Source organism: Dendropsophus ebraccatus, chromosome 8 (genome assembly GCF_027789765.1).
Source record: "Dendropsophus ebraccatus isolate aDenEbr1 chromosome 8, aDenEbr1.pat, whole genome shotgun sequence".
Classification (NCBI taxonomy): domain Eukaryota; kingdom Metazoa; phylum Chordata; class Amphibia; order Anura; family Hylidae; genus Dendropsophus; species Dendropsophus ebraccatus.
The window spans coordinates 12,688,347-12,715,119 of record NC_091461.1 but is presented as its reverse complement, the minus strand read 5'-3'; the positions used below and the strand labels follow the sequence as shown (position 1 = coordinate 12,715,119).

At 42.2% G+C, this 26,773-nt stretch overlaps 1 protein-coding gene across 2 annotated transcripts in view; it reads left to right on the top strand.

Annotated features, from left to right (window-relative positions):
• SORCS3 (sortilin related VPS10 domain containing receptor 3) overlaps positions 1 to 26,773 on the top strand; it is a 420,882-nt gene that overhangs the window by 318,153 nt on the left and 75,956 nt on the right. For both annotated transcript variants that reach the window (XM_069979813.1, XM_069979814.1), the window contains exons 8-11: positions 18,910 to 18,999; positions 19,123 to 19,302; positions 22,467 to 22,613; positions 23,495 to 23,597. In XM_069979813.1, coding sequence (XP_069835914.1) covers positions 18,910 to 18,999; positions 19,123 to 19,302; positions 22,467 to 22,613; positions 23,495 to 23,597 — 520 coding nt within the window. The remainder of the gene's footprint in view (positions 1 to 18,909; positions 19,000 to 19,122; positions 19,303 to 22,466; positions 22,614 to 23,494; positions 23,598 to 26,773) is intronic.

Genomic DNA, 26,773 nt, shown 5'->3' with positions numbered 1-26,773 from the left:
AAAGTCTGCACGTATAAACGGTGAGTGCATCTTTTTTTTCCTGTATGGTAATATGTTTAAAACAACTTCACACATATGGTCAATAGGTGTCTCCCTTCCTGTCATACTGCAGTCAATGCTCCGTCTGTAAAGACATTTGGTCTTTTTTCTGTTAAAAAAAAATTAGACCAAAAACAGGAAGTCTCAGTTGTAGACATGTCTTGGAATTGATTGACAGCCATTCCTGAGCGTGAACGGAGAAGAAACTTTTTGACAAAGAGGAACGGGTTCCTTGAAATGCCTTCTGACCCCTACCGGGATCCATGGGAACTGTACTGTCACACAGAACTTCCAGTGTTTGGAATACACCGAGCAGCAGGGATGTGCCACCAGCCAGAGTGCGCTGCTGTTACAAGGACTCTTTTTTTTCTTTCATTTTGGGAATCTCTGCCTCCAGCTTCTACACATCAGTGCTCTTTGTCCTGTAGAACCTCAGGAAACTTCTAAGATCACTGCCCGTCAGGTTCCTTTTTGCCCTCACCATTTGGCTGTCCCTATAGTATGTGCCATACATATGGTGGTTACGTTACACCACTGTATGACTGACAACCTTGAATGGAAAGGTTACACTCTTTAATACTTTTAATAGAACAAATTGCCTGGCAGACAGTCATTACACTGAGTATGCTGCTATACCCATCTTATATAGGATCCTGACAGGCAGCGTGTGTATGAACTGTTGTAAAACCTGAATTAGTCGAACTGTGTTGAGTCGGGTTGTGAGGTGTACTACTCTATGCTTTACCCACCTGTAACTCACTATTGGTGGGGTTCTTGGCAGAGTCAAGATCCCAACTGTCTGTGTTACATGTCAAAAATTAAAGAGTCACTAAAAAAAGTTAAACTTGTTAGAGACGTATCAAAAGTTTTGATAAGTCTTCAGACCATGATTGAGCAGTAGAATACCTCCAGCCACAAGAGACCGCCACATACTTATAGCAGTCCCCCGGCGTTTGTTCTTCTAGCTCCCCAGTGCACAACACACGTGTACCAGGGAGCTGGGGTATTGCGGGAACCCTGGAAGACTGCACCAGGGCAGGTGAGTATGTATATGGGGGGGGGGGGGGGGGGGGTCGCGTACAGGATTTGTGGGGCCCCATACAGTTTTTTTGCTATGGTAGGGGGAATCCTAGCTACTCCCCTGGGTAAAAGGGTAAATGCAACAAAATTGTGCAGCTTTTTTTTTTTTAAACCTTAAGGCTGCATTCACACTACGTATATTTCAGTCAGTATATTTCAGTCAGTATTGCAACCAAAACCAGGAGTGGATTAAAAACACAGAAAGGATCTGTTCACACAATGTTGAAATTGAGTGGATGGCCGCCATATAACAGTAAATAACGGCCATTATTTCAATATAACAGCCGTTGTTCTAAAATAACAGCAAATATTTGCCATTAAATGGCGGCCATCCACTCAATTTCAACATTGTGTGAACAGATCCTTTCTGCGTTTTTAATCCACTCCTGGTTTTGGTTGCAATACTGACTGAAATATACTGACTGAAATATACATATACTGACTGAAATATACGTAGTGTGAACGCAGCCTTAAAATGACAGGTATACTTCATACAAGGACACATCTATATTACAAAACATTACAGGATCCATCAAATGAGAATAGGAAGAACTTTCAGGATCGGGAAATGTCTTGACACTGTTTAACATTAATGTGAATGTAAATTTCTAGAGAATATCCTGAACGGAAAGAGAAGCAAGAGTCAGGGACAAATTCACATACTGACGCTTCATCTCATTCCGGGCATAATATAAGAAGGCCAAGGCTACCGAAAAAAAAAGGCTGTGCCGGGAAGACTGGATGATGATCAGAAGAGATAGAGGCCAGAGATTAGGAGGCCTCTTACAATTCATCCTTTCATTTATCCTTCTCGGAAGACATTGAGGTCCATATTTTTAGCCTCTTACATGTTAGACATGTGCGGAAATAGAAAATTTGCAAGTTGGTAATCAGCGGTAGACGGGAGAGACAACGGAGGGGCAGAATCCTTTGGTTACCAGCGAATAATTCCAACTTTACAGCCTGTGATAATAACAGTGCTGATAGTATGTTATTACAGTATGTGTGTGTCTCGGTGTATGTGTGACTATTATTTGTATACAGTCTTATAAACCCAATGAGTGAACATTCCGATGTTCAGTTCAGACACCTGAACACAAACATAAAAAAAAACAAATTCTGATTGGATTGGTTTGTGTTTGCCGAACATTCACGAATAAAACGGACGTACAGTAGAAGTGTACATTTTGGTGCATGCAGATTATCAGGTGCAAAGTGTAAAACACGTAGTAGTGAAGCAATTACGAGGTGTGTAGTATTTGCTTATCTTTTGTTCGTATCCAATGATGTGCATATATGTATTACACAATATGCCCGAGGAATGCTAGACCACAGCGTACAGTCAGCTCCTGGACACGATGGACTATGATGGACACCTGGTCACTACAGGGTTAAGAAATTATAGTGTTAAAATGCTGGATTCTGCCCCCCTCCCTACACTGACAATTTCACAACGTTTTAAGCCCTACTAGGTCGGCTTTCCCTCCCTACTGCATATATTGCTGCATAACTAACTTCAGATGCTGACCCTGCTTGTTTCGCTCTCCCTACTGAACGGACAAAAATCAGGGAAGAAAATCAAGGGAGAAAATTCGCCTCAGCATTGTGTTTTTATAGCATGTACGTAACGTACGCAATGACGCTAATCATACAGCCAGTCACAGTGATGCCAGTAGTGAACATGGCCGCTACATTACCAGATGTGCCCTTACTTCCCCACACATTTATTGTCTCTTTCAAATTGGTTGGAGGAAACTTACACAGTTGCCTACATCGCGGGATAGATGTTTGCGAATATGTTTGAAAATGATCGTTATAACCATTCCGATCATCCAACAAATTGTTCGTGATCGATGATCACAAACAATTAGTATCATGTGTGTACGTACATTTACAAACATGTTTGCTCATCACTACTTCTCCATCAAAATCTGCATGGGGAGATTCTTGGCCAAATAGCTCTATATTGCCCAAATCTATCGATGAACTCACCAACGAGAAGGTACTCTCTAGCCAGCTGATTGGTCTGCTCTGACATCATCATCTTCCTATGTAACAGGAGATGTGGGGGTGACGGCTTATCGCCAGAAAGGGACACATGATCCGGAAGGCGACATGGCTGGTTAGGCCTTGTGTAGGCTCTGTGAACATGAATTGATCACTGACCTTCCTCAGGCCTTCCTATGGGCTGTAAGAACGGCATCTTTTTCTACTCCTCTTAAGGATGGTAATGAGGTTGAAACTTCCACCTGTAGATGAAGCTGACGCCGGAAGTTCTTGTCTCCATAAAATGACAGATGCCCCAGCGAGTTCCATACACAAGCCCTGTTCTAACTACAACTTTTCGTATAGTGCTTCAGTCATATAGAAAATAATAAAGAAGCTATTCATACCTCACCACCTTGTACCTAGGCCCCGTGTTCTTCTGCGTTTTCTCTAGGTCCCCCACTAAATGGATCGCCATCACTTTCGAGAAGGACTCTCATCTAGATCAGCTGACTACTACCTGAGACAGATCAGCACCACGGCCAGCGATTGCCTGTGTAGGTTGTCACTGTCAGAATGAGTCTTTCTCGGATGTGGTGGAACATTCAGCGTAGAGATACAGCAGGAGGACACCAGGGCAAGAATAGCTTCTTTATTTATTATCTATATAGCCGCAGCACTATATCAAAAGTTTTCTCATGCCTGAGTACCCCTTTAATAAGGCTCATGCAGAGAACAATCTCTTCAGCAGCCCAAACTTCAGACTTCATCTGTGCACAGTTTTAACCTCAGTATCACCTTACGCACAGTTGCATTGAACTTATCAGATTTGACATAAGGCATTGGGGAAGATATCCACTGGTGTAAACGGCCCACAGCAACCAATCACAGCTCAGCTTTCAGCTGGTAAAATAAAAGAGGAGCTGTGATTGGTTGCTGTGGGCAGTTTACACCGGTGGATATTTTACACCCTTTGATAACTGTGGGTCATTGTCTGCAGCAAGTCTGTCATGTCTGAATGCTCACTAAAAGGGGTAATCCGGAGGAAAAAAAAAGTTTTAAAATCAACTGGTGCCAGAAAGTTATACATATTTGTAAATTAATGCTTTATAAGAAAAATCTCCAGTCTTCCAGTACTTATCAGCTGCTGTATCTCCTGCAGGAAGTGGTGTATTCTTCCCAGTCTGACACAGTGCTCTCTCTGCTGCCACCTCTGTCCATGTCAGGAACTGTCCAGAGCATGAAAGGTTTTTTATAGGGATTTGCTGCTGCAGCAGAGAGCACTGTGTCAGACTGGACACTTCCGGCAGGGCATACAGCAGCTAATAAATACTGGAAGGCTTAAAATTTTTGAGAGATTTATTGTACAAACATTCTGACTCCTGTTGAGTTAAATATTTTTTCCCTCTGGAGTACCCCTTTAAAAATTGAACTTTATATGACGTTTTTACCCTCTATCTGGCCATTAACAAAAGTTGGTGCAACCCTACATTTACCATAGACATTGAGCAAGTAACTTACTTATCCAGCCGAGTTGTGTTAACGTGGTTTGTATATCTTTATTTTATTTCTCCAAAAGTTTGCCTGTGAATTGGCCGTTTAGGATAATGGTTTTCAATGTTTTACAAGGCTCATAATCTGGCAGACGATTCATCTTGTCCATAGTAAATCAAGCCAAAGCAAGCATGGAAATGTATCGCCTTTCCCCTCGGAGACAGCTGCACATTTGATTGCTAGTTTTAAGAATCACCTCTAAACTGTTAAGAAGCCATCCCTCATTGGTCGTCCGAGCCACAAACCCCTGACTGTGGACGCTCGCACTTGAAAAGCGGAGATAAAACAGCTCCGAAACTGTGACAGAATAATCTTGGGAAGACAGATGTGTGTAATGGCAAACAGATTTGTCCAGAAAGATTCATTCCCCTTGGCCTGAGGCCCAATTAAACCCGTAAAAGCGAAATTCCAGAAAATTAGATTAATGAGAAAGTCATTAGCAAGCGAAAAGCCAGATAATTTTGCAAGAACACGACTGATGATCACAGAGCAAATAATTGGATGACATTCATTAAATCTGCACTAAAACACAGGATTTACTCCAAAAGCCAGACTAATCCCGGGATTTACAATTTTGGCTACTTCTCCTTAAATTGTATTTTTAATCGAATTGCATTAATATAGCCTTTCAGATGATCTCTATTACGATGCTGCGCCGGTGGGAAACAATCCCTGTGACTGGGAATTGACAAATAGACTTTGACAATGATGTCGTAAAGGACACCTGTATCTTGAGGAGCAGTAAAGGGCGGGCGTTCTTTTTCTTGGGTCTTGTGTAAGGCTGAGTTTACACGGAGTAAAACTGGTGGAATTCTCTGCCGCGGAATCCTGCAGCCTCCGTGTCATACAGGCAGTCTATGGGAGGCTCGCACTCCGCCTCTTTCCGCGCCTTTCTGTTCGAAAGAATTGACATGTCCATTCTTCTGCACAGAGAGAGTAGCCGGCCAAGCCTCCCATAGACTGCCTATTTGACATGGAGGCTTGCAGGATTCTCCACCGTGTGAACTGGCCCTAAGACATTTTAGTAACAAGAAACACTGGAGAATTTAGGAAGTATTGGCTATAATTTGTTAATGCAACCTTGGCTACATCGATCATTTTGGCGCTTTCAGTGTTGGATCCTGGGTTGACGTTTAACAATATCTTCATGGAGTTTGGACACTAAGGGGGGCATTTACTATTAAGTTTAAAAGGTGCAATTTTTCTACAGAGTATGGGGGGATTTAGTAAGTAAATGCCCCCCTATTTGTTTCCCCCCCCCCCCCCCAGGTGAATAGGACCAATTTAACAAATAAATGTGTGAATAAAAATAATTACAAAATATTCACAAAAAATTGAAAATTCACCTGCTACTGATCAGATGTATCAGATGTTTGTTTTTTTGTGTTTTTTTTTTTTTTTATTGTTCACGTGATAAATTGGGTGCAAATCCCAGGTTATGCAAATTGTTTGACAAATGCTCAAAACAGGCACCATAAAAAATGAAAAACAAAAAAACAAAACAAAACAAAAACAAACAAACAATAAAATAAACAAATTACTTCTAAAAAAAATATCTGCCTGACGAATACTTGTTAATAAATAGAACTTACTCCAAATAATAGGCACAAAAACCATATATTCACAAAAAAAAATAAAAATAGACACAACGCCCTTGATAACTGTCCCCTTAAGTTTTGTTGTGTTTCCTCCATTCCCAAAAACATACTGGTAAAATGGCCTACTATAACATTCTCCTTATTGGGACAGGCACTGACTGGAGATGGTCTGCTGCAGTATATGTTAGTGCTATATAGGATAAGGGTGCGTTTACACAGGAAGATTTATCTGACAGATTTTGGAAGCCAAAGCCAGGAATGGATTTGAAAAGAGGATAGATCCCAGTCTTTCCTTTATGACCTGTTACCTGTTTATAGTGTGTTCCTGGTTTTGGCTTCAAAGATCTGTCAGATAAAGCTGTCTGTGTAAACGCACCATTAGAAAGGTTAATCTGTAAAGATAAGCATGCGCGAGTATGATCATTTGGCGTTTGAATACCAGCGGTTGAAGAAGTTGGACGCAGCCCTAGTGAGTGAGTGGATACAGCCGATGGCTTCAGCCATTGCTATTTAAATGGCGAATAATGCTCGAGCTGCGTTCATTTCTATTACACAGACATGAAGGGAAAATTTGAAACTTTTTTTTCCGAATCCCAGCAGATCTATAGTTGACGTTCAACACGTTCCTATAGATGATTAATAAAGGTGATATTCCTGCATTCGTAAAGAAGTTGGCCTTAGTCTATAGAAATATTGATATGACCATTAATTAGAGAAATGTTTCAAATCACTAGTAAAAGATTGGGTGTGTGGGAGAGCAGAAAGCGGTAATATTCTTAGTGACGGTACAGATTTTTCTCTTGGCGTATAGGACCTTTACCGGTAAGTGTGACAGGGAAATAAATTTCGGAATAGTTTCCACATTGTCAGATCTTTATGTCTTCGGTTAGATTACAAGATGTTGGTCACCACTAAGAAGGCTTCTAAGAGCTTTAGATTTCCCCAGTTTCATTTCAAAGTCTGAGCCTATGCAGAAGGCCCCTGTAGACTGTTCACTAACCAAATGGTTTATATTAGCAATGGACCAACGTAGTCCTTTTCCAGATCTTTTTTCAGTTACAGTGCCTGGTCTGAAGAGCTCACTTTTCTGGGTCCTTAAAGGGGAATTGCTCCAATTTTTTCATAGCTCGGTTAGGAAGCCAGACCTCCTTGTATTTTGTACTTGTTTACTTTGTTGTTTATATTATCCTTGATGCTTATTTATGCACCCGGTCCCTATCTTGGCTCTATTCAATCCTTGTGATTTGGGGTGCACACCCAGACTGTATGTTTTGGCATACACATTCTTAAATATGCACGGGACCGGGTGTATTAGCCGGCACGGCTGATTGTCTCTAACTATTTAACTATTTAAATGCAGCTGTCAAAGCTGACAGCTGCATTTAAATTGTGATTGTCCCTCTATCCCTGGTGTCTAGTGGCGGGATTTTCCCCCCCCCCCCCCCCCCCCCCCCCCCCCCCCCCCCCCCCCCCCGTGATACGATCATGGAGGGGAGATCCCTTCTACTCAGCCGGCCGGGGCTTAGCGTCAGAAAGAATCAGTGTATTTGGTCTGCTGCAGACCAGACTTATACAGCACCGATCTGATGGATCGGTGCTGGATTATGTATACTACACTGATCTCTGTATAAGAAGTCTCCAAGGGGGACTTCTAATTAATGTATGTAAAAAAAAAAAGGTTTTTTTATTAATAAAAAAAAATCCTCTCCCGTAATAAAAGTCTGAATCACCCCCCTTTTCCCATATTATAAATAAAAATAAATAAACAAACATGTTTGGTATCGCCCGGGCTATTAAATTACCACATTTCTGATCTCACAGGGTAAATGGCGTAAGTGCAAAAGCCCACCAAAGTGGAAAATCTAGCATTTTTGGTTGCATCAAATCCAGAAAAAAATTAATAAAAAGTGATCAAAAAGTTGCATATATGCAAACAAGGTACCGAAAGAAAGAAAAGATCATGGCGCAAAAAATGACACCCCACACAGCCCCATAGACCAAAGGATAAAAGTGTTATAAGCATGGTCATTGAGCAATTTTAAACACATTTTGTTTTTTTTTAAAAGGTTTTAATTTTTTAAAAGCCATCAAATAATATAAGAGTTATACAAGTTACATATCGTCGTAATCGTACTGAATTGAGGAACATGGATAAAATGTCAGTTTTACCATAGGGTGAACCCCCTCAAAATAAAAAGAATTGCACCTTTTTTTTCAATTTCACTGCAGATCTAATTTTTCTCTGGTTTCGCAGCATACTTTATTGATAAATTAAGTCTTTAATTGCAAATGACAATTGGTGTCGCAAAAAATAGGGGATCATGTGGGTCTGTAGGGAAAAATATGCAAGCGCTATGGCCTTTTAAACACAAGGAGGAAAAAAACGAAAGCACAAAAATAAAAACTCCCTTTGTAGACTCAGTACATGTGATCTCCTCTCTAGGGGCCGGGTAAGCTGTCTATTGAGTTGATAACCCGGCCCCCAGGAGACGTCATCTGCATGATCTACATGCACCTGTGCTGCGTCCATAGACTTACATGTGTCCGTGAGCCTAGGTTTCTGTAATATGAAATAGTTCTAGTTCTATCTCTGCTTGCTGTCAGTGAATGCAGGCATATGTACCTTTCTTTGTGTCACAGCTCTGTAGATTGTAAGTGTTATGGATTTTCTTAGAGCCTGGATGGGACTACAATCTTTTCATTCACAATCAGCAAGCAGAGATCTAAACCTTCACTACACCCCCGCCCCCGGTAAACAGATCCATTATGCAGCACATAGCTACACCATGCATGCACCAAAAAAAACGAAAAAAAAAAAAAAAAAAAACAGTCCTGTGTTTACAGTGCAATAGTAATGACAGCAATGGGCAGGAGTGAAAGCTAAGGGGGCAAGTACGCAAATGGACCAATCAGGGAGATGCATGATGAGAAATGTAGTTTCCTGGCTGACGCCATCTTGGCTATAAGAAAAACGTGTAACTCAGGAATTGCAGCAGCTAGAAAGACAGGAGACGACTCAAAAGAATCTGAGGGACTTGTTGTGTAAGAGTAGCTAGGTGTGGGAGCATTTCATTTTTTAGCTCTTAGGTGGATAACTCCTTAAATCACATGAAGGATTCCGGTACCCTACAGAGTAATGGATTAGGCCACAACATGGCTGGTGGTGTATGAGAATCATTGTTTTACCATCTTGAGTAATTCTTAGTATCTCTTAGTCTACTATATCATAACTCATCAATGAACAAGGCCACCAAAGCAACTGAAGAAAGCTCATGTTAAGTTGTCATTGAGCCAAACAATACGGCAACAGAATCCATATTCACAATGGTCCATATATATATATAACATTTTTTTTTTATTTTTTACTCTTTTTAATACAATCTCTCTGCCTATTCTTTATCTATAGTTGTATGCATTGCCATAAATGTAGCATTCTTCTTAATAGATTTCCTTTATGTAAAATTATGACTTTACGTAATTACAGCTGAAGGTATACATTAGCATATGTGTTGTAAACTAGAGAGGAGAATAAGATTTATTGTGACATAAAGCCGGCGACGGGAGCATAACTCTGAGGCTTAACCTTGCGCTTTGTTGTAGGAGGCATAATAGGATAAAAATACTCAGACAAGGTCACAAAACACCCGGCGTATAATTCATTGTTGATTCACTTTGTCCTCAGGACAAGAACTAGAGATTTGTAGCCTCTCTATTAGGTATCCTTGGGTTCAGTGGATGCAATGCAACGGAAAGCCTATCTGCAACATTCAGCTATTAGGCCCCAACTAACATGAACACGTTACGGGGGCATTTTCACACCCGTATTAGGGACCCAGGCATGGATCTGATAACCACAACTGACAGCATTATAGGGATCAGTGAGTTCTGGTCATTCCTATGTACAATATGTAGTATCTGGGTGCAGGAGTGGGATGCCTGTGACGTCGGCAGAAAGACAAACATTACCGTGAAATTGAGCAAGTGCTCTTCGGCAACCGCTGGCCTCTTAGATGGCCCCCATCCAGGGGCATAGCTAGAGGCTGATGGCCCTGGTACAAAATTTTAGCTTGGGCCCCCACCTAATCAGTCGCAGTCAGAAGCCAAAAAAACATTATATCCAATTACCCTAAGGTGAGGCCCTCTAATGTGCCAATGTGTCCTAATGAACTGTCACTGTGTCCCCTCATGTACTGTGCCACTGTGTCCCCCTATGTACTGTACCACTGGTTCCTATATGTATGCCATTCTCTAAATACTGTTTTAACTTCCATCATGAACTGACAGCAGGACATGATGGAGGTTGTAGTACTACAACCTGGAGAAACACAAACTGCAAAACTACAACTCCCATCATGAACTGTGGATACAACTAATAGGGAGGGAGACAGGGCCAGGCTGAAACTAGAAAGCAGCCCTGGCATATAAAGCCTCCTTTCAGCCCCCACAAAATATCATAATTTCCCTACCTTATAAATAATGGTGGTACAATGTACACTACAGTGACTTTTGTTGTTTTGGGTCACATTGCTCACATATACACAGTTTCCATCTGACAAGTTCTATGTAGCCGACCATACACAGGCTCATATATACAGACACCTGTTCACACAATATATATATCCACACACACACATATATGTGCCTGAATGTATGTGTGTGTGTATATATATGTGTGTGGTCTCCCACCACAGGTGTTGCTATTGGTTACACCTTTCGCAAAAGCCTGTACTTATTGTAAATAAAGTAGTGATAAAGTTTCGCCACTAGATGTCGCTATCATAGATGTCTGTACTAAGATGCTACACGACTGAAGGATGGAAAGGGTTATTGTTTATTTGTGTGTCACACGGATCTGTGAACCTAAAGGAGTCTTTTCTTCCTCTGTCCTATCATCTCTCACTTCTTATGCACTCTTCACTTCTTTCTGTGAGTGGCAGTGCCGATAGTCCGGGAGCGTCACTACACCACTCTGGCCCACCGTGATAACAACCCAAGGGACCCCTTAGCAGCCCGGCAGGACACTGACCACAGGGGAACAAGGTGTAACCGTCCCTTTAACCCCTTAACGACAAAGGGCGTATAGGTACACCCTATTGCCGGTAAGGGCGTTCAGAGCGGGGCCGCACGGCGACCCCGCTCTGAACTGCGGCGGTCCCGGGTGCCACTTGTAGCCCGGGACCGTAGGTATTAGCGGGCACGGTCCGATCGCCGTGGCCTCTAATACAGTAATCAGATGCAGCTGTCAAACATGACAGCTGCATCTGATTACCGGATCCAGCGTCTCCCTGGTGTCTAGTAGCGGAGATCGCTCCTCCGGGATGTTATCCCGGAGGAGCGATCTCCGTTTCTGAAGCCGGCCGGGGACCGCTCCAAGATGGCGCCGTCCCCGACTCGGCACTCGTGTACTTCCGGCTGCAGCAGCGGGAAGTAAACGAGTGCCTATCTCATGGATCTCTGCAGCATATCTATGCTGCAGAGATCTCAATGAGAGATCAAAGTGTATATACTAGAAGTCCCCCAGGGGGGCTTCTAGTATATGTGTAAAAAAAAAATATATAGTGTTGTTGTCAATAAAAGGCCCCCTCCCCTAATAAAAGTCTGAATCACCCCCCTTTTCCCAGGTTATAAATAAAAGTAAACAAATAAATAAATAAACAAACATGTTTGCTATCGCCGCGTGCGTAATCGCCCGAACTATTAATTAATCACATTCCTGATCTCGTACGGTAAACGGCGTAAGCGCAAAAAAATCCCAAAGGGCAAAATTGCGCATTTTTGGTCGCATCAAATCCAGAAAAATTGTAATAAAAAGCGATCAAAAAGTCGTATATGCGCAATCAAGGTACCGATAGAAAGAACACATCATGGCGCAAAAAATGACACCTGACACAGCCCCATAGACCAAAGGATAAAAGCGCTATAAGCCTGGGAATGGAGCGGTTTTAAGTGACGTATATTTGTTGACAATGGTTTGAATTTTTTACAGGCCATCAAATACAATATAAGTTATACATGTTACATATCGTTTTAATCGTAACGACTTGAGGAACGTGCATAACAAGTCAATTTTACCCCAGGGCGAATGGCGTAAAAACACATTTCCCCCAAATAAACAAAATGCGCTTTTTTTTTTTCAATTTCACCACACATTGAATTTTTTTCTGGTTTCGCAGTGTACTTTATGCAAAAATTCAGCCTGTCATTGCAAAGTACAATTAGTGATGCAAAAAATAAGGGCTCATGTGGGTTTCTAGGTGGAAAAATGCAAGTGCTATGGCCTTTTAAACACAAGGTGGAAAAACCGAAAACGCAAAAATCGAAATTAGCTCTGTCCTTAAGGGGTTAAACTAAAAGCAGGTGTGCCACCATACCTGTGTTACCAACCAGCACTGGCGTCACAACATAACAGCCTAGGGTCCGGCTACATTTCAGCCAACCACCACAGAGCTGGCGTCACGCTCTCTCTCTCTCTCTCTCTCTCTCTCTCTCTCTCTCTCTCTCTCTCTCTCTCTTTCTCTCTCTCTCTCTCTCTCTCTCTCTCTCTCTCTCTCTCTCTCTCTCATATACACATATATGTGTAAATGTATGTATGTGTGTGTTGTTATATATATATATATATATATATATATATATATATATATAATATATGTAAATGCATCTGTATACATGAGATTATATATACCCACAGGCAAATATTGAATATCCATCTAGGTACATACATACATATAGACACATACAGTCACATAAGTACATATGGTCAGGCATATATATATATACCCATTCAGTGACACAAATGCTGTACACACAAGCACATACAGTCACATAGATACACACATACGGTCAGGCACATGCATACATGGAGACACATACAGTCGCATATACACACAGTATACAGGCACATATACAGATACACACACATACTGTGCACACGAACACATACATAGAAACACATACAGTCACATGCACATAGGCACATATATACCCATACACACACATGCTATACACAAAGGTGCATACATACAGTCCCATATACACATATGGACATGAACATACATACAGAGAGATACATACTATCACATGTACTCATATAGACGTACATATATACACAGAAGCAGATACATACAGTCTCATGTACGCATACAGTCAGGTACATACATGCCCATACAGGGACACACATACACACACACTGTACACAGAAGCACTTACATAGTCCTCCACTCCTCTCCTGCAGGGCAGTCTGTGGGCGTAGCTTCCTCCTGCAGGGGGACATGTCTCTTTGTCCTCTCCCCCACTGATCAGCATCCTGGGAGGCCTTGTTCCGCAGGTATCATGTTTATCCTCCTAGAGCCATGTAATGGGGTTGGGCTGTCAGCAGTGTCTGGCAGCCCTCAGTAGATGCTTTGGAAGCATGGGGACGAGGAGGGGGGCCTTGGGCAGGAAGGAAGCGCTGTCCCCTGGGCTGCCTGTTACTTTTTTCCTGGAGGCCTGTGCTTAGTGCATTTCACTCAAACTGGCTGTCATTATCACAGCCATTTGGGGAGAACTGCAGAGTGACAGGAAGTGGTGAGGGGGGGGGGAACTATGGGCACGGTCGCCATGGTGACCATGTCGACCGCTATAGCTACGCCACTGCCCCCAGCCTGAGCCAGTGCTACTTGACCTCCTCACCACAAACCTCACCGTCATACACCCCGAAATAGGACATTGTAGTACAATAAGCTCTAAGCTGTCTCTGACCACTGGAAGCCAGCCCAATGCGATCCTTTTTCAACAGAGTATTAACCTGAAAGCCAATGATTACCCTTCTAATAGTTAAAGGGGAACTATCAGATGAATCTAATCTTCCAATAGCCCCTTATAATGCCCGGGACACTGAGGAGGAAGGTGTGTGTCAGCTTTTTCCTCGGCGCTGGTCCCGCACTGTTAGTCGGAGTAATCTTTGCTCCAAAGCACTGTTAGGAGCACTCCGCATGCTCCTTCTAAACATAATTAGTTTCCCTTTAAACATAGCTACAGATCAGCTTGGTCTACGTCCAATCAAGCACTCCCACATCTTTTCCAGCTATCAAAACTTCTCTTCATATGCAAAAACAAAGGAACAAACCCCAAGGCCCCCTCCAAACTTCGCAGGCACCGCAGGCGGAGAAAGCGGCTACCAAGCAACACAAGGAGAAGTGCTAGCCACAATGAAAAAAAGCCTTTAGGCTTGTGAATCTTTGCTTTTACATTGTCAGATCCAGGACTTACTATCTGCCAGGCCAGGACTAACTGGTTTGTTCCAGACCTCCGGCGTATAGAGGGGTCGACCTCCTACAGGTTTTTTACCAAATTCTGGGAGAATCTAAAACAAATTAATATTGTCCATCGGAGGTTAGACCATAGTGCATAAGCATAGCACAAAAATACAATAGATGTTCGATATTATCTGATAGAGCCAGAACTGTTGAGTTTAAGATGCATCGGAGGGGCAGAAGATGGAAGGCCACAGTGCTGCAGTAGTCCTGGTGGAAAATGAGAATAGAGTGTTTGTTGAGTACCTTTGGTTTAATTTTCTTTTTTTTTTTTAAATCTGCATTATTTTGCTAGATTAACCCTTCAGAGTGGTAACAAGGTGATGTTAGCGCTGCCAATCCTCTTCATTCTCTCGATTTAAAGGGAGACTAGAGGTTTGCCAATAGTACACAAAATGGATTTTATTGCCTTGGGTGATGAAAAATAGCATTGGTTTACCTTCCAGGAACAGTGTGGATCATCTTCACCATGTAGGTACACAGCCCAGGCTTTCTCAGGCTCTCTCTTCTGCATGTAACACTAGCTACCCCCCCCACCCCCCAGCACAGTGATCATAGAGAAAAGAGCTGATTTAAGAAATGTTTTTATGGTGGAGGCAGCAGGAGGTGGTAAGGGCCTAAAACACAGAACAAAATAAAACGTTATCCCAATGCATTGTACTTGTGGGAGTGAGGAAAGAGCTGAGCCAATTACTGTGATTGATAGTTCTGATAGGAGAGTTGACTAAGATGAGGGGAAGATGATGAATTCTGCTTTCTCAATATTGAGTTTTAGAAAGAGGAAGAAGAAGTAGGAAGATAAAGCCAAAGGAAACTCCTAAATCTTGGATAGCCGGGCGGTAACTTGGGCCATAGAGGTAGATTTGCATATTGTCAGCATAAAAATAATAGTTGAAGAAGTGCTCTCATTTCAAGTAACTTTTAACATGAGTAACCATACTGATCGCACTGGGTCGCATTACTGAGACCCGCTGTAATAATGAGATATAGCAAGAGGGGTAGTATGCAGTAGCACATCACTCCCCAGATGTCAATCAAATCCGACTTGTTTGCTCCATTAGAGTCCATCAAGCAAATTATTCCAATCTCTTTGCGGACCGGGAAGGGTAGTGCACTGGCACGCACTCCTCCTCGCTGTGTAGCAGAATTTCGGCCTGTTCCGTTGATTCAATAGGATATCTCGCATGCACTCCGCCATATGTCAATTCTTCGGGTGAATGACAGAGTGTGCGTGAGACATCCTATTGAATCAAGGGGACAAGCAGAATTCCAAGAAAAGTTTGCGTTGCGGACTCCGCTTGAAATTTCACGCCAGTTCCATAGTGTGAACAGACCCTTACATTGACCCATGTGTATTTATATCGGTAATATTAACAGCATTGAACTGTGAAACCTACAAAAACTTCGGTCTTGTCCACGATCCACCTGTGATGTCTCCTTTGCAAGGCAGCTGCGGACGCACATCTAAAATTGAGGAAGCTTCATTCATCTGAGCCTTGAATCGCTGCCAGTTCCTCTGAGTCATTCTTTTCCTCATTACAGCAGGTGTTATTGTTCTTTATTCGTCTTCTGTCAATATCATAGATAATACCTGTTTTCTCCCCTAAGCGACACGATATTACCGTGGAGCATGTTTCTCTGTTAATGGAATTGAATCCTAGCGGTCATGACACCGAGCAGCTGTTGCCGGATCCCCACCTCTCCATCACGCCGTGTCGCCACAATTGTTGGTTTTCTGTCATTTATTTCTCGGTAGAATCTAATAATCAAATCTCAGATTAAGTTCTGTCTACAGCCGAGCCAGCGGCCCGCGTCCTTTCCAGCTATTTTAGATGACCAATATCTATGTCATGTGTGGGCTCAGCATTTCTTTTTCTTTCTTTTTTTTTTGCTTCTTATTGCAAGTATATCAGTTTTATAGCACACCATTAACTCCAGAAGCTTCCACGAGTTAAATGTGATATACAGTAAGAGTGTTATCAGACACAACACAGTGAAATCTCCTTCAGAATTATACTAGATACTGTATAAATCTCTACAGACACCCAGGAGAAATACTATAAAGTGTGGGGGTGGTATACACTATATATATTGTATCATTTCAATGTAAGTAATATCAACATAGCACAAAATACTACAAATATTACAGGGGAAAATCAATAAAAGTCTGTGTCTGGTGCAGAGTGGAAGAAAGGCACAACTTTTTGGGGATCTGTGTTGTACACAGTTAATGTAAATAGGGAGCTAAATTTATGACTGCTAGCAACAATTTTAGTGCAAATCTGTGGCAGCTCTATATGCTACTATGCACAAGAATACAATTTCTGAAATACTAAATATATCCACTATAAGGCTATGTTCACACTACGTATATGTCCGGCCGTAGTTCGTACGCAGCCGGACATGTGCGGCTGAAACTATGGCCGTGGGAAAAATAGACATGCGGCCAGATTGCGAACATGCAGCCGAACCGCGAACATACGCCCGTAGTACAGTTATGCTTCCTAGCTTGTTTCAAAGCGATCTGAGGCAGGTCATTTACTTGGAAATCTTCGCCCAGCCCAATAAAACACACAGAACCTTTTGGATCTAAAAATCAAGTTCAATTTGGCTGAAATAAGTGCTCCGTACGGGACCGCATGGAAATCCACGGCCGGAGTTGGAACAGTTCCGGCCTCAAACAATGGTCTTGTTCATTTTTCACGGCGCCGTATATGATCCGGCCGTAGGCTCATACGTAGTGTGCATTGTGCGGCCGTATATCGTATGCTTTCAAGCAAACGCATCAACCTCAAAACTACGGGCATGTATTCGCGGTTCGCACTACGGCCGGAAATATACGTAGTGTGAACATAGCCTTATACTGTCTCCTATATACAAGAATATAACTACCATAATACTGCTCCTATATACAAGAATATAACTACCATAACACTGCTTCTATATACAAGAATATAACTACTATAATACTGCCGCCTATATACAGGAATATAACTACTATAATACTGTCCCTATATACAAGAATATAACTACTATAATACTGCTCCTATATACAAGAATATAACTACCATAATACTGCTCCTATATACAAGAATATAACTACTATAATACTGCCGCCTATATACAAGACTATAACTACTATAATACTGCTCCTATATACAGGAATATAACTACTATAATACTGCTCCTATATACAGGAATATAACTACTATAATACTGCCCCCTATATACAGGAATATAACTACTATAATACTGCTCCTATATACAAGAATATAACTACTATAATACTGCTCCTATATACAAGAATATAACTACTATAATACTGCCCCCTATATACAGGAATATAACTACTATAATACTGCTCCTATATACAAGAATATAACTACTATAATACTGCTCCTATATACAGGAATATAACTACTATAATACTGCCCCTATATACAAGGATATAACTACTATAATACTGCTCCTATATACAAGAATATAACTACTATAATACTGCTCCTATATACAGGAATATAACTACTATAATACTGCTTGTGCATACTATAACTACTATAATACTGCCTCCTATATACAAGAATAGGTATAGGCGCCCGCCATTCCACCTGTCCTCCCTCCACCATGGACTTTAGTCTATCGGAATAAAGACTTTTGCTTGGAATATCGGTGAGTGCCCCAGTCTCTCTCTTCTCCCGTTGTTGCATTGCCTACTCTTACTCTTTAGTCTGGAAGCACCACAAGTACAAGCGCATCAGGTTGGTTCCTTTAATATACGTCCTCTATTGCTAGCATTGCTGACAGTGCCGACTGCACTCTACCGCTATATAACTACTATAATACTGCTCCTATATACAGGAATATAACTACTATAATACTGCTCCTATATACAGGAATATAACTACTATAATACTGCCCCTATATACAAGAATATAACTACTATAATACTGCCCCCTATATACAAGAATATAACTACTATAATACTGCTCCTATATACAAGAATATAACTACTACAATACTGCTCCTATATACAGGAATATAACTACTATAATACTACCCCTATATACAAGAATATAACTACTATAATACTGCTCCTATATACAAGAATATAACTACTATAATACTGCTCCTATATACAGGAATATAACTACTATAATACTGCTCCTATATACAGGAATATAACTACTATAATACTGCCCCCTATATACAAGAATATAACTACTATAATACTGCCCCCTATATACAAGAATATAACTACTATAATACTGCCCCCTATATACAAGAATATAACTACTATAATACTGCCCCCCCTATATACATGGATATAACTACTAAATGACTATTTTCTTCCTCTTTTTCAGGCAACCTCTGGTGGAAGAGCCAGTTACTATGTGTCCTATAAGCGTGAATCATTCGCTCAGATTAAACTACCAAAATATTCTCTTCCTAAGGTATTGGGCTTTGTGTGATACTTGTAGTAATAACCTGCATCATTACAGTGCGGATTATCATAGTATGTACTGCACTGTACCGACTGCTATTAGATCAGTGATGGTCTTCTTCCTCTATGGCAGGACATGCATATCATCAGCACCGATGAAAAACAAGTGTTTGCTGCCGTGCAAGAGTGGAACCAAAATGAGACGTACAACCTTTATATCTCGGATACGAGGGGCGTCTACTTCACCCTGGCCCTGGAAAACGTCAGGAGTAGCCGCGGCCTTGAAGGAAATATTGTCATTGACCTTTATGAGGTATTCAGTGAAGGTCACGAATAGCATTGGTTGTATTTGCAGATGTCGAATTCGCTAAACGGTTTTCCATTGACAAATAATAAGTCCACCTGATGCAAGGAATTATGGGAAATTATAAAGATACCAGAGCAACATAGGTTACAATCAAAGAAGAAAGATGCAAATGCAATGAAATAGCAACTAAGCCTGATATAAGGGCCAAATAAAAGGGCTTCACTTTACAATACAACCCGCAGAATCAGACCCCCTGAACAATACAACCCCCAGAATCAGACCCCCTGCACAATACAACCCCCAGAATCAGACCCCCCTGCACAATACAACCCCCAGAATCAGACCCCCTGCACAATACAACCCCCAGAATCAGACCCCCCCCTGCACAATACAACCCCCAGAATCAGACCCCCTGCACAATACAACCCCCAGAATCAGACCCCCTGCACAATACAACCCCCAGAATCAGACCCCCCCTGCACAATACAACCCCCAGAATCAGACCCCCCCTGCACAATACAACCCCCAGAATCAGACCCCCTGCACAATACAACCCCCAGAATCAGACCCCCCTGCACAATACAACCCCCAGAATCAGACCCCCCCTGCACAATACAACCCCCAGAATCAGACCCCCCCTGCACAATACAACCCCCAGAATCAGACCCCCTGCACAATACAACCCCCAGAATCAGACCCCCTGCACAATACAACCCCCAGAATCAGACCCCCTGCACAATACAACCCCCAGAATCAGACCCCCTGCACAATACAACCCCCAGAATCAGACCCCCCCCCTGCACAATACAACCCCCAGAATCAGACCCCCCCCTGCACAATACAACCCCCAGAATCAGACCCCCTGCACAATACAACCCCCAGAATCAGACCTCCCTGCACAATACAACCCCCAGAATCAGACCCCCCCTGCACAATACAACCCCCAGAATCAGACCCCCAGCACAATACAACCCCCAGAATCAGACCACCTGCATAATACAACCCCCAGAATCAGATCATATGCATAATACAACCCCCAGAATCAGACCCCCCTGCACAATACAACCCCCAGAATCAGATCCCCTGCACAATACAACCCCCAGAATCAGACCCCCCCTGCACAATACAACCCCCAGAATCAGACCCCCTGCACAATACAACCCCCAGAATCAGACCTCCCTGCACAATACAACCCCCAGAATCAGACCCCCCCTGCACAATACAACCCCCAGAATCAGACCCCCAGCACAATACAACCCCCAGAATCAGACCACCTGCATAATACAACCCCCAGAATCAGATCATATGCATAATACAACCCCCAGAATCAGACCCCCCTGCACAATACAACCCCCAGAATCAGATCCCCTGCACAATACAACCCCCAGAATCAGACCCCCTGCACAATACAACCCCCAGAATCAGACCCCCCCTGCATAATACAACCCCCAGAATCAGACCCCCCCTGCACAATACAACCCCCAGAATCAGACCCCCCGGCATAATACAACCCCCAGAATCAGACCACCTGCACAATACAACCCCCAGAATCAGACCCCCCCTGCACAATACAACCCCCAGAATCAGACCCCCTGCACAATACAACCCCCAGAATCAGATCATATGCATAATACAACCCCCAGAATCAGATCATATGCATAATACAACCCCCAGAATCAGACCCCCCTGCACAATACAACCCCCAGAATCAGATCCCCTGCACAATACAACCCCCAGAATCAGACCCCCTGCACAATACAACCCCCAGAATCAGACCCCCCCTGCACAATACAACCCCCAGAATCAGACCCCCCCTGCACAATACAACCCCCAGAATCAGACCCCCCGGCATAATACAACCCCCAGAATCAGACCACCTGCACAATACAACCCCCAGAATCAGACCCCCCCTGCACAATACAACCCCCAGAATCAGACCCCCTGCACAATACAACCCCCAGAATCAGATCATATGCATAATACAACCCCCAGAATCAGATCATATGCATAATACAACCCCCAGAATCAGATCATATGCAGATCCTGTACAGACCCCCAGAAGCTCAAGCAGGCCTGCCCTAAAGGATTTTAATTCAAGCCACATAGGGTCTGCAGGCTGTATGTTGTGCAGGTCATCTCTAGTTCATGCATCTCTGAACTCATGGGGTTGTCCAAAAAGAAGCCCCATAAAGTTGTAGTGGGGGTATAGTCGGGAGCCTTTTAGTTTGATAACAGTAGAGCACCACATTGTATAATTAAAAGCATGGCTACATGTAGATTGATGCGCTTAATCTGTCACTTGAAGGGATTTCTCAGATATGTTTTCTAGAGGAGAACCCCCCCCCCCCCCCTTAAAAAAAAGCCCAAAGACTGTTATTATGGGCTAGAGAGTAAGGGGTCATGGTACTCTACAAAGTGCCATATTTTCTTCATTCGGCTGATCGGTGGGGCTCATGGGAGTCAGATCTTCACAATGATGGCTTGTCAACTGTGTCAACTGAAATACTTACACGTACAGGATCTGCTGCAGATTTGATGGCGCAGATTTGAATCTGCAGCAGATCCTGTACGTGTCAACGCACCCCTAGGGTACATTCAAACTTACCGCATCCGCAGCATATTTTCTGCTGCGGATCTGCTGCGGATCCGCAGCAGATTTCATTTAAATAACTGAACACAGCATCAAATCTGCACCATCAAATCTGCCGCAGATCTCGTTTGCTCCTCTATGATGACTCGTGGAATAGGGGCTTTACTGTAGCTTCACACGTACCCTATCGCAGATGATTTTCTGCTGCGGATCCGTGGCAGATTTGACCAAATGAATAAACACAACATTAAATCCGCACTGTAAAATCAGCTGCTGATCTGCTGAGGATCCGCAGCAGATCTGATGGTGCAGATTTGATGTTGTGTTCATTCATTTAGTCAAATCTGCTGTGGATCCACAGCAGAAAATCAGCTGCGATAGGGTACATGTGAAGCTACCCTAAGGGTGCGTTCACACCTACAGGATCCGCTGCAGATCCGCAGCAGAAAATCAGCTGCGGATCCGGTAAGTGTGAACGTACCCCTAAAGGTGATATCCAGGATTATAAGAAACAATGTCTATTATATGAGTGATGCCTCTCAGTCTCCTCATCTATGGTTCCTCTCATCTTTCTTCCTAGGTAGCTGGGATAAATGGAGTATTCTTGGCCAACAAAAAGGTCGATGAACGTGTGAAGACGTATATCACATACAATAAGGGCCGGGACTGGCGGCTGCTGCCGGCACCAGACACCGATTTGAAGGGGAATCCAATCAATTGCCAGCTGGTCAGTTCCGAATTAACTTCATTATTGTCTCTACGATCATTAAAAAAAAAAAAAAAATCTGAAGTCATAGAGATATATCAAAGGTCTGAGCAATGGGGGTCCAGATACTGTTTGCTTTAGCAATTGGTAGGGGGTCTGAGCGCCCAGACCCCCACCGATCATACTGTTTACAAGGAGGAAGGGCTGAAATGAGATGTACTGAGCAAAAAGTCGGCCTGGTTTTAAAGTGAAGCCCAGGCTTATTAAAGATGCTAGTCAAGTCTACGCAAGAGCCCCTACATTAGGCTGTCTAGCTGTAAAACAGTAATAATAGATCTAAGTCAATGTCTTTGTCATCAGTAATTCTACAAATCTCCGTACCTACTGTATGTGTTTGTATTTTTTGTGCGCCGTTTTTAGAGGAGTGGGGAAAGTATACTTTTCATCTGTCCACACTATTGGCAGACAGGCGATGGTGAAGACAGATAGAAGACTGGAGATATAAGTATAACCCCCCCCCCCCAACCAACAGAGCACAGTCTGGCCCTCAGGGGGTTAACTTCACCCCTTTCAGATTAACCAGTCACCTGGTTAAATACTCGGGTCTCTCATTGTTTTCAATGTTATTGTTCTTGTCACCTCTAGTAACAAGCAGTCACTTATTTTAGTGCTCGCTCATCTCTTTGTTTGCTTTTGATATACTGTATGGAAACGATCAACAGACTGTTGCTACCAGAATGAGTATTCTTATTATTTCTCTCTTCAATTTGTTGAACTCTGATGTTCTTCTGCTTTTTACATTGCCTCAAGAAGGGTTTTGGGTTAAAGGTGGATGACATATATAGCATTGTAAACTTATATAACAGAGTTGTGTTTTATGTTTTTGTTTTTTTTTTTTTCAGCCTTTTTGCTCCCTACACTTCAACTTGCAGATGTCTGATAATCCCTATAACTCCGGGAGCATATCCAGCAAAGCCTCTGCACCCTGGCTTATTGTTGCCTCAGGTAATCATATAGAAATATGCTGTCTCAGGGGGCAAGTCCATAGAACAAAGTTATAGATATGTGTCCTCTTAACGTATCTGTAATGCAGGATATTCAGTCATGTGTGGTGTGAGATTACAGGCTTTTCATAGCAATCTGAGTTCATGGCCTTCTATAGACACCCAGAGATTGTTATGTAATTGAAGCCTTTTGAGGGCTCTGACAGCATGTCTTAGTGTATAGAGTGAGTGTCAAGAAAAATTGGATTCCTTAACTAAAGAAAGGTAAGTATGGAAACATCTGTATACCCAGGTGTTTATTCACTGCCTCTTTACAAGATGTGACTTAAAGTAAACTCACAAAGCACTACAGATTTTTTTATTTCAAATTGTAAATGTTACTATATTATACATATAAGTGTTCAGCAAGCATGCTTGGTCTAGCATAGTGCTTGACCGATCACCTTATGGTGCGTGGGCCATACACCTTCAAAAACTGTCAGCGGGACTCCACACCACAGACGAGCCCCATGTCCTCTCCCACTCACACAGCAGTGGATTAGGTGACCAGTGCTCACAATTGGTTCTGTGCTAAGCCCTGGATGACCTCCCTCCTCCCCTTTACCCCCTCCTTCCCCTCCCCCCTCCCCTCCGACCCACCCCTCTCACCTTCCCCCACTTTCACTTTCCCCTTCTCCCTCCTCCTTTTCTTTCCCCATTCCACATACCTCCTACAATTATGTTATTAGAAGGTGAACTAGGCACCCTCTGCTCTGCCCAGCAGCTGGCATCTGGTTAAATGCTTGAGTAACCCATTAATTTTAATAGAGTTGGTTACTCCAAAATTAGCACTCCAAAATTTTAGCGCTCTTTCAACACTACTACCTATGCATTTCTCTTTTTAAATTATTATAAAGTTTGCAATAGTATCTACCAAGATAGGTCTAGACTGTCATGTAATGATGTGTCCATCCTCATCTTAGTGATGACTATTCTGAGATTGCTAGATTTTTGCACCGACTTGACCTCATAACCTTCTCTCACTAAGTGTTGACATTGTGTAGGTCTATACACAGGAGATACAAAAGTCTTAAATTCTCTTACTTAATTTATCTAACTGAAAGGTAATGCTGGACACATATGCTGCTGATGCTACTAGGAGCAGCCTCCCATTATAAAGCTATGGGGGTTACTTGTTTTTGATTCCCTCATTTTTTCTCCACAAGACTTACATGGTTATAAGTCTCAATGTCCAACGTCCAAAATAAATGTTTGGGGGGGTCCCTTAAGGGACAAATAAATAAACAAAAAAAAATTAGGTAATCAAAGTTTATGGAAAAAGAATATGCAAATAAAAAAGTGCTTGGAAACAGTATGAATAAAAAATTATACACATATTTGGTCCCAAAAACTTTTGGAATTCAGTTAATTAAGTATTGCAATCTTCCAATAAAGTGTGGGGGTATCAAAAATAGTAGTTAATGGGTTTGTATGAAACTTCCTGAAACTGCTCCACCCTTGTCCAAAGGCACAACACAATTTCAATGGATACCAAGCACAGCCCATGCTATAACTTCTCTTCTCTATCCGGTCCAATGTCTTCTATTTCATTTCACAAATCAGACTCTCGCCTCCGTGTATAACAAGGGGGCACATGAATGATGGCAAAATTCGACAACGTATTACAACATGAAATATCCTTGTTTTCCACCTCACATCACCAGTCAGTCAAGGATTTGTTGTAGCAAGAAAATCATTTATTGGGAAAGTGCCAGGTCTTGTACAGTGTACGGCGTGACATTTGATGCAGTTAGTAGGTGTCAGGACTTGTGATTTGAAGGTTTTCAGGGTGAAACATGTTGATGTGTTCCATTGCTTTTTGAATTAGAAAAAAAAAACAAAACATCAAAATGAAAATGGAAAGAATAGGCTGCAAATGTAGCAGATGTCAAACCGTCAGCCAGCACCTGAGTGTGCAACATAGGCCACCTGGGTCACTTTATAGTGATGGCGGCTTTCATTTACCTCTGTAATTTATGGAAAATTTGGTTTCACTTTTTGAAGTCTTCATTTTTCCTTATTGAGAAACGTTGTTCCCATTTTCCTTATTTTCCCTATTTTCCTGAGGTTCCTGTATATCCTTCTCTCCTTCTCCGGCTTCACCTACCTGTTCATATTCTCTATTCTGCTTCTCCTTCTCCTTGCACTTTCATCTTCTCTCTTTCTCCTATTTTTTTTCTTTTCCTCTTTTTTTTCTCTTTCTTTCCCATCCCTTTCTTTTTCTCCTGTTTTCTCTACCTCCTTGCTCTGCTTATCCATCTTTCTCCTCCTTTGTTTTCTCCACACCATTCTTCTCTCTTATTCTTTATAGTTTCCCTTTCCCCTTCCAACTCTTTGACACTTTCTTCTTTTCCTCCTTAGTTTTCACTGTCTCCTTTTAACGTATTTTCTTCCATCTAGTCTTTTTGCCCTTATTTCTCTTTTTTGTACTAGACTTTTTGTACTTTTTTTACCTCTACTTTTTTTCTTTTCCACTTTTTTCCTCAGTTTTTTCCATCTGCCTATTTTCTTTTTTTGTTCTTCTTCACCCCCATGCATCTTCTTCTATCCCTTTCCTTCTTCTCCACCTCTTCTTTTTCTCCCCCCCCCCTTATTATTTTTCTTCTTCTATCCCTTCTCTTCTTTCCCTCCTTCTTCTTTTCCACCTCTTCTTTTTCCTTTCCTCTTCCCCCTTTTTCTTTTTTGTTCTTCTTCACCCCTTGTCTTCTTCTATCCATTCTCTTCTTCTCCTCCTTCTCCACCTCTTCTTCTTTCTTTTCCTCCTCCCCTTTTCTTTTTCTTCTCTTTGTTCTTCACCCCCTTTTCATCTTCTTCTATTCCTTCTTTTTCCCTTCTTTTCCTTATACTCCTTATTTCCTCTTCCCCCTTTTTGTTTTTCTTCTTTTTGTTCTTCTTCTTCCCCTTGTCTTCATCTTTACCTTCTTCTTTCCCTTTATTTCTTTTCCTTATATTCCTTATTCTCTTCTCCCTCTTTCTTTTCATCCTTCTCCCCCTCCCTTATTCTATTTTTCTGGTTTTACTTTTCCCTTCTTCCCCTACCTCTTTATATGTCAGTGAATTGTTGAAGGCTGCTTTCTTGGTATATCTTATCTGAGTTAAGCCACTGAAGTAGGTTGATGTTCACTATTTCACTAATGT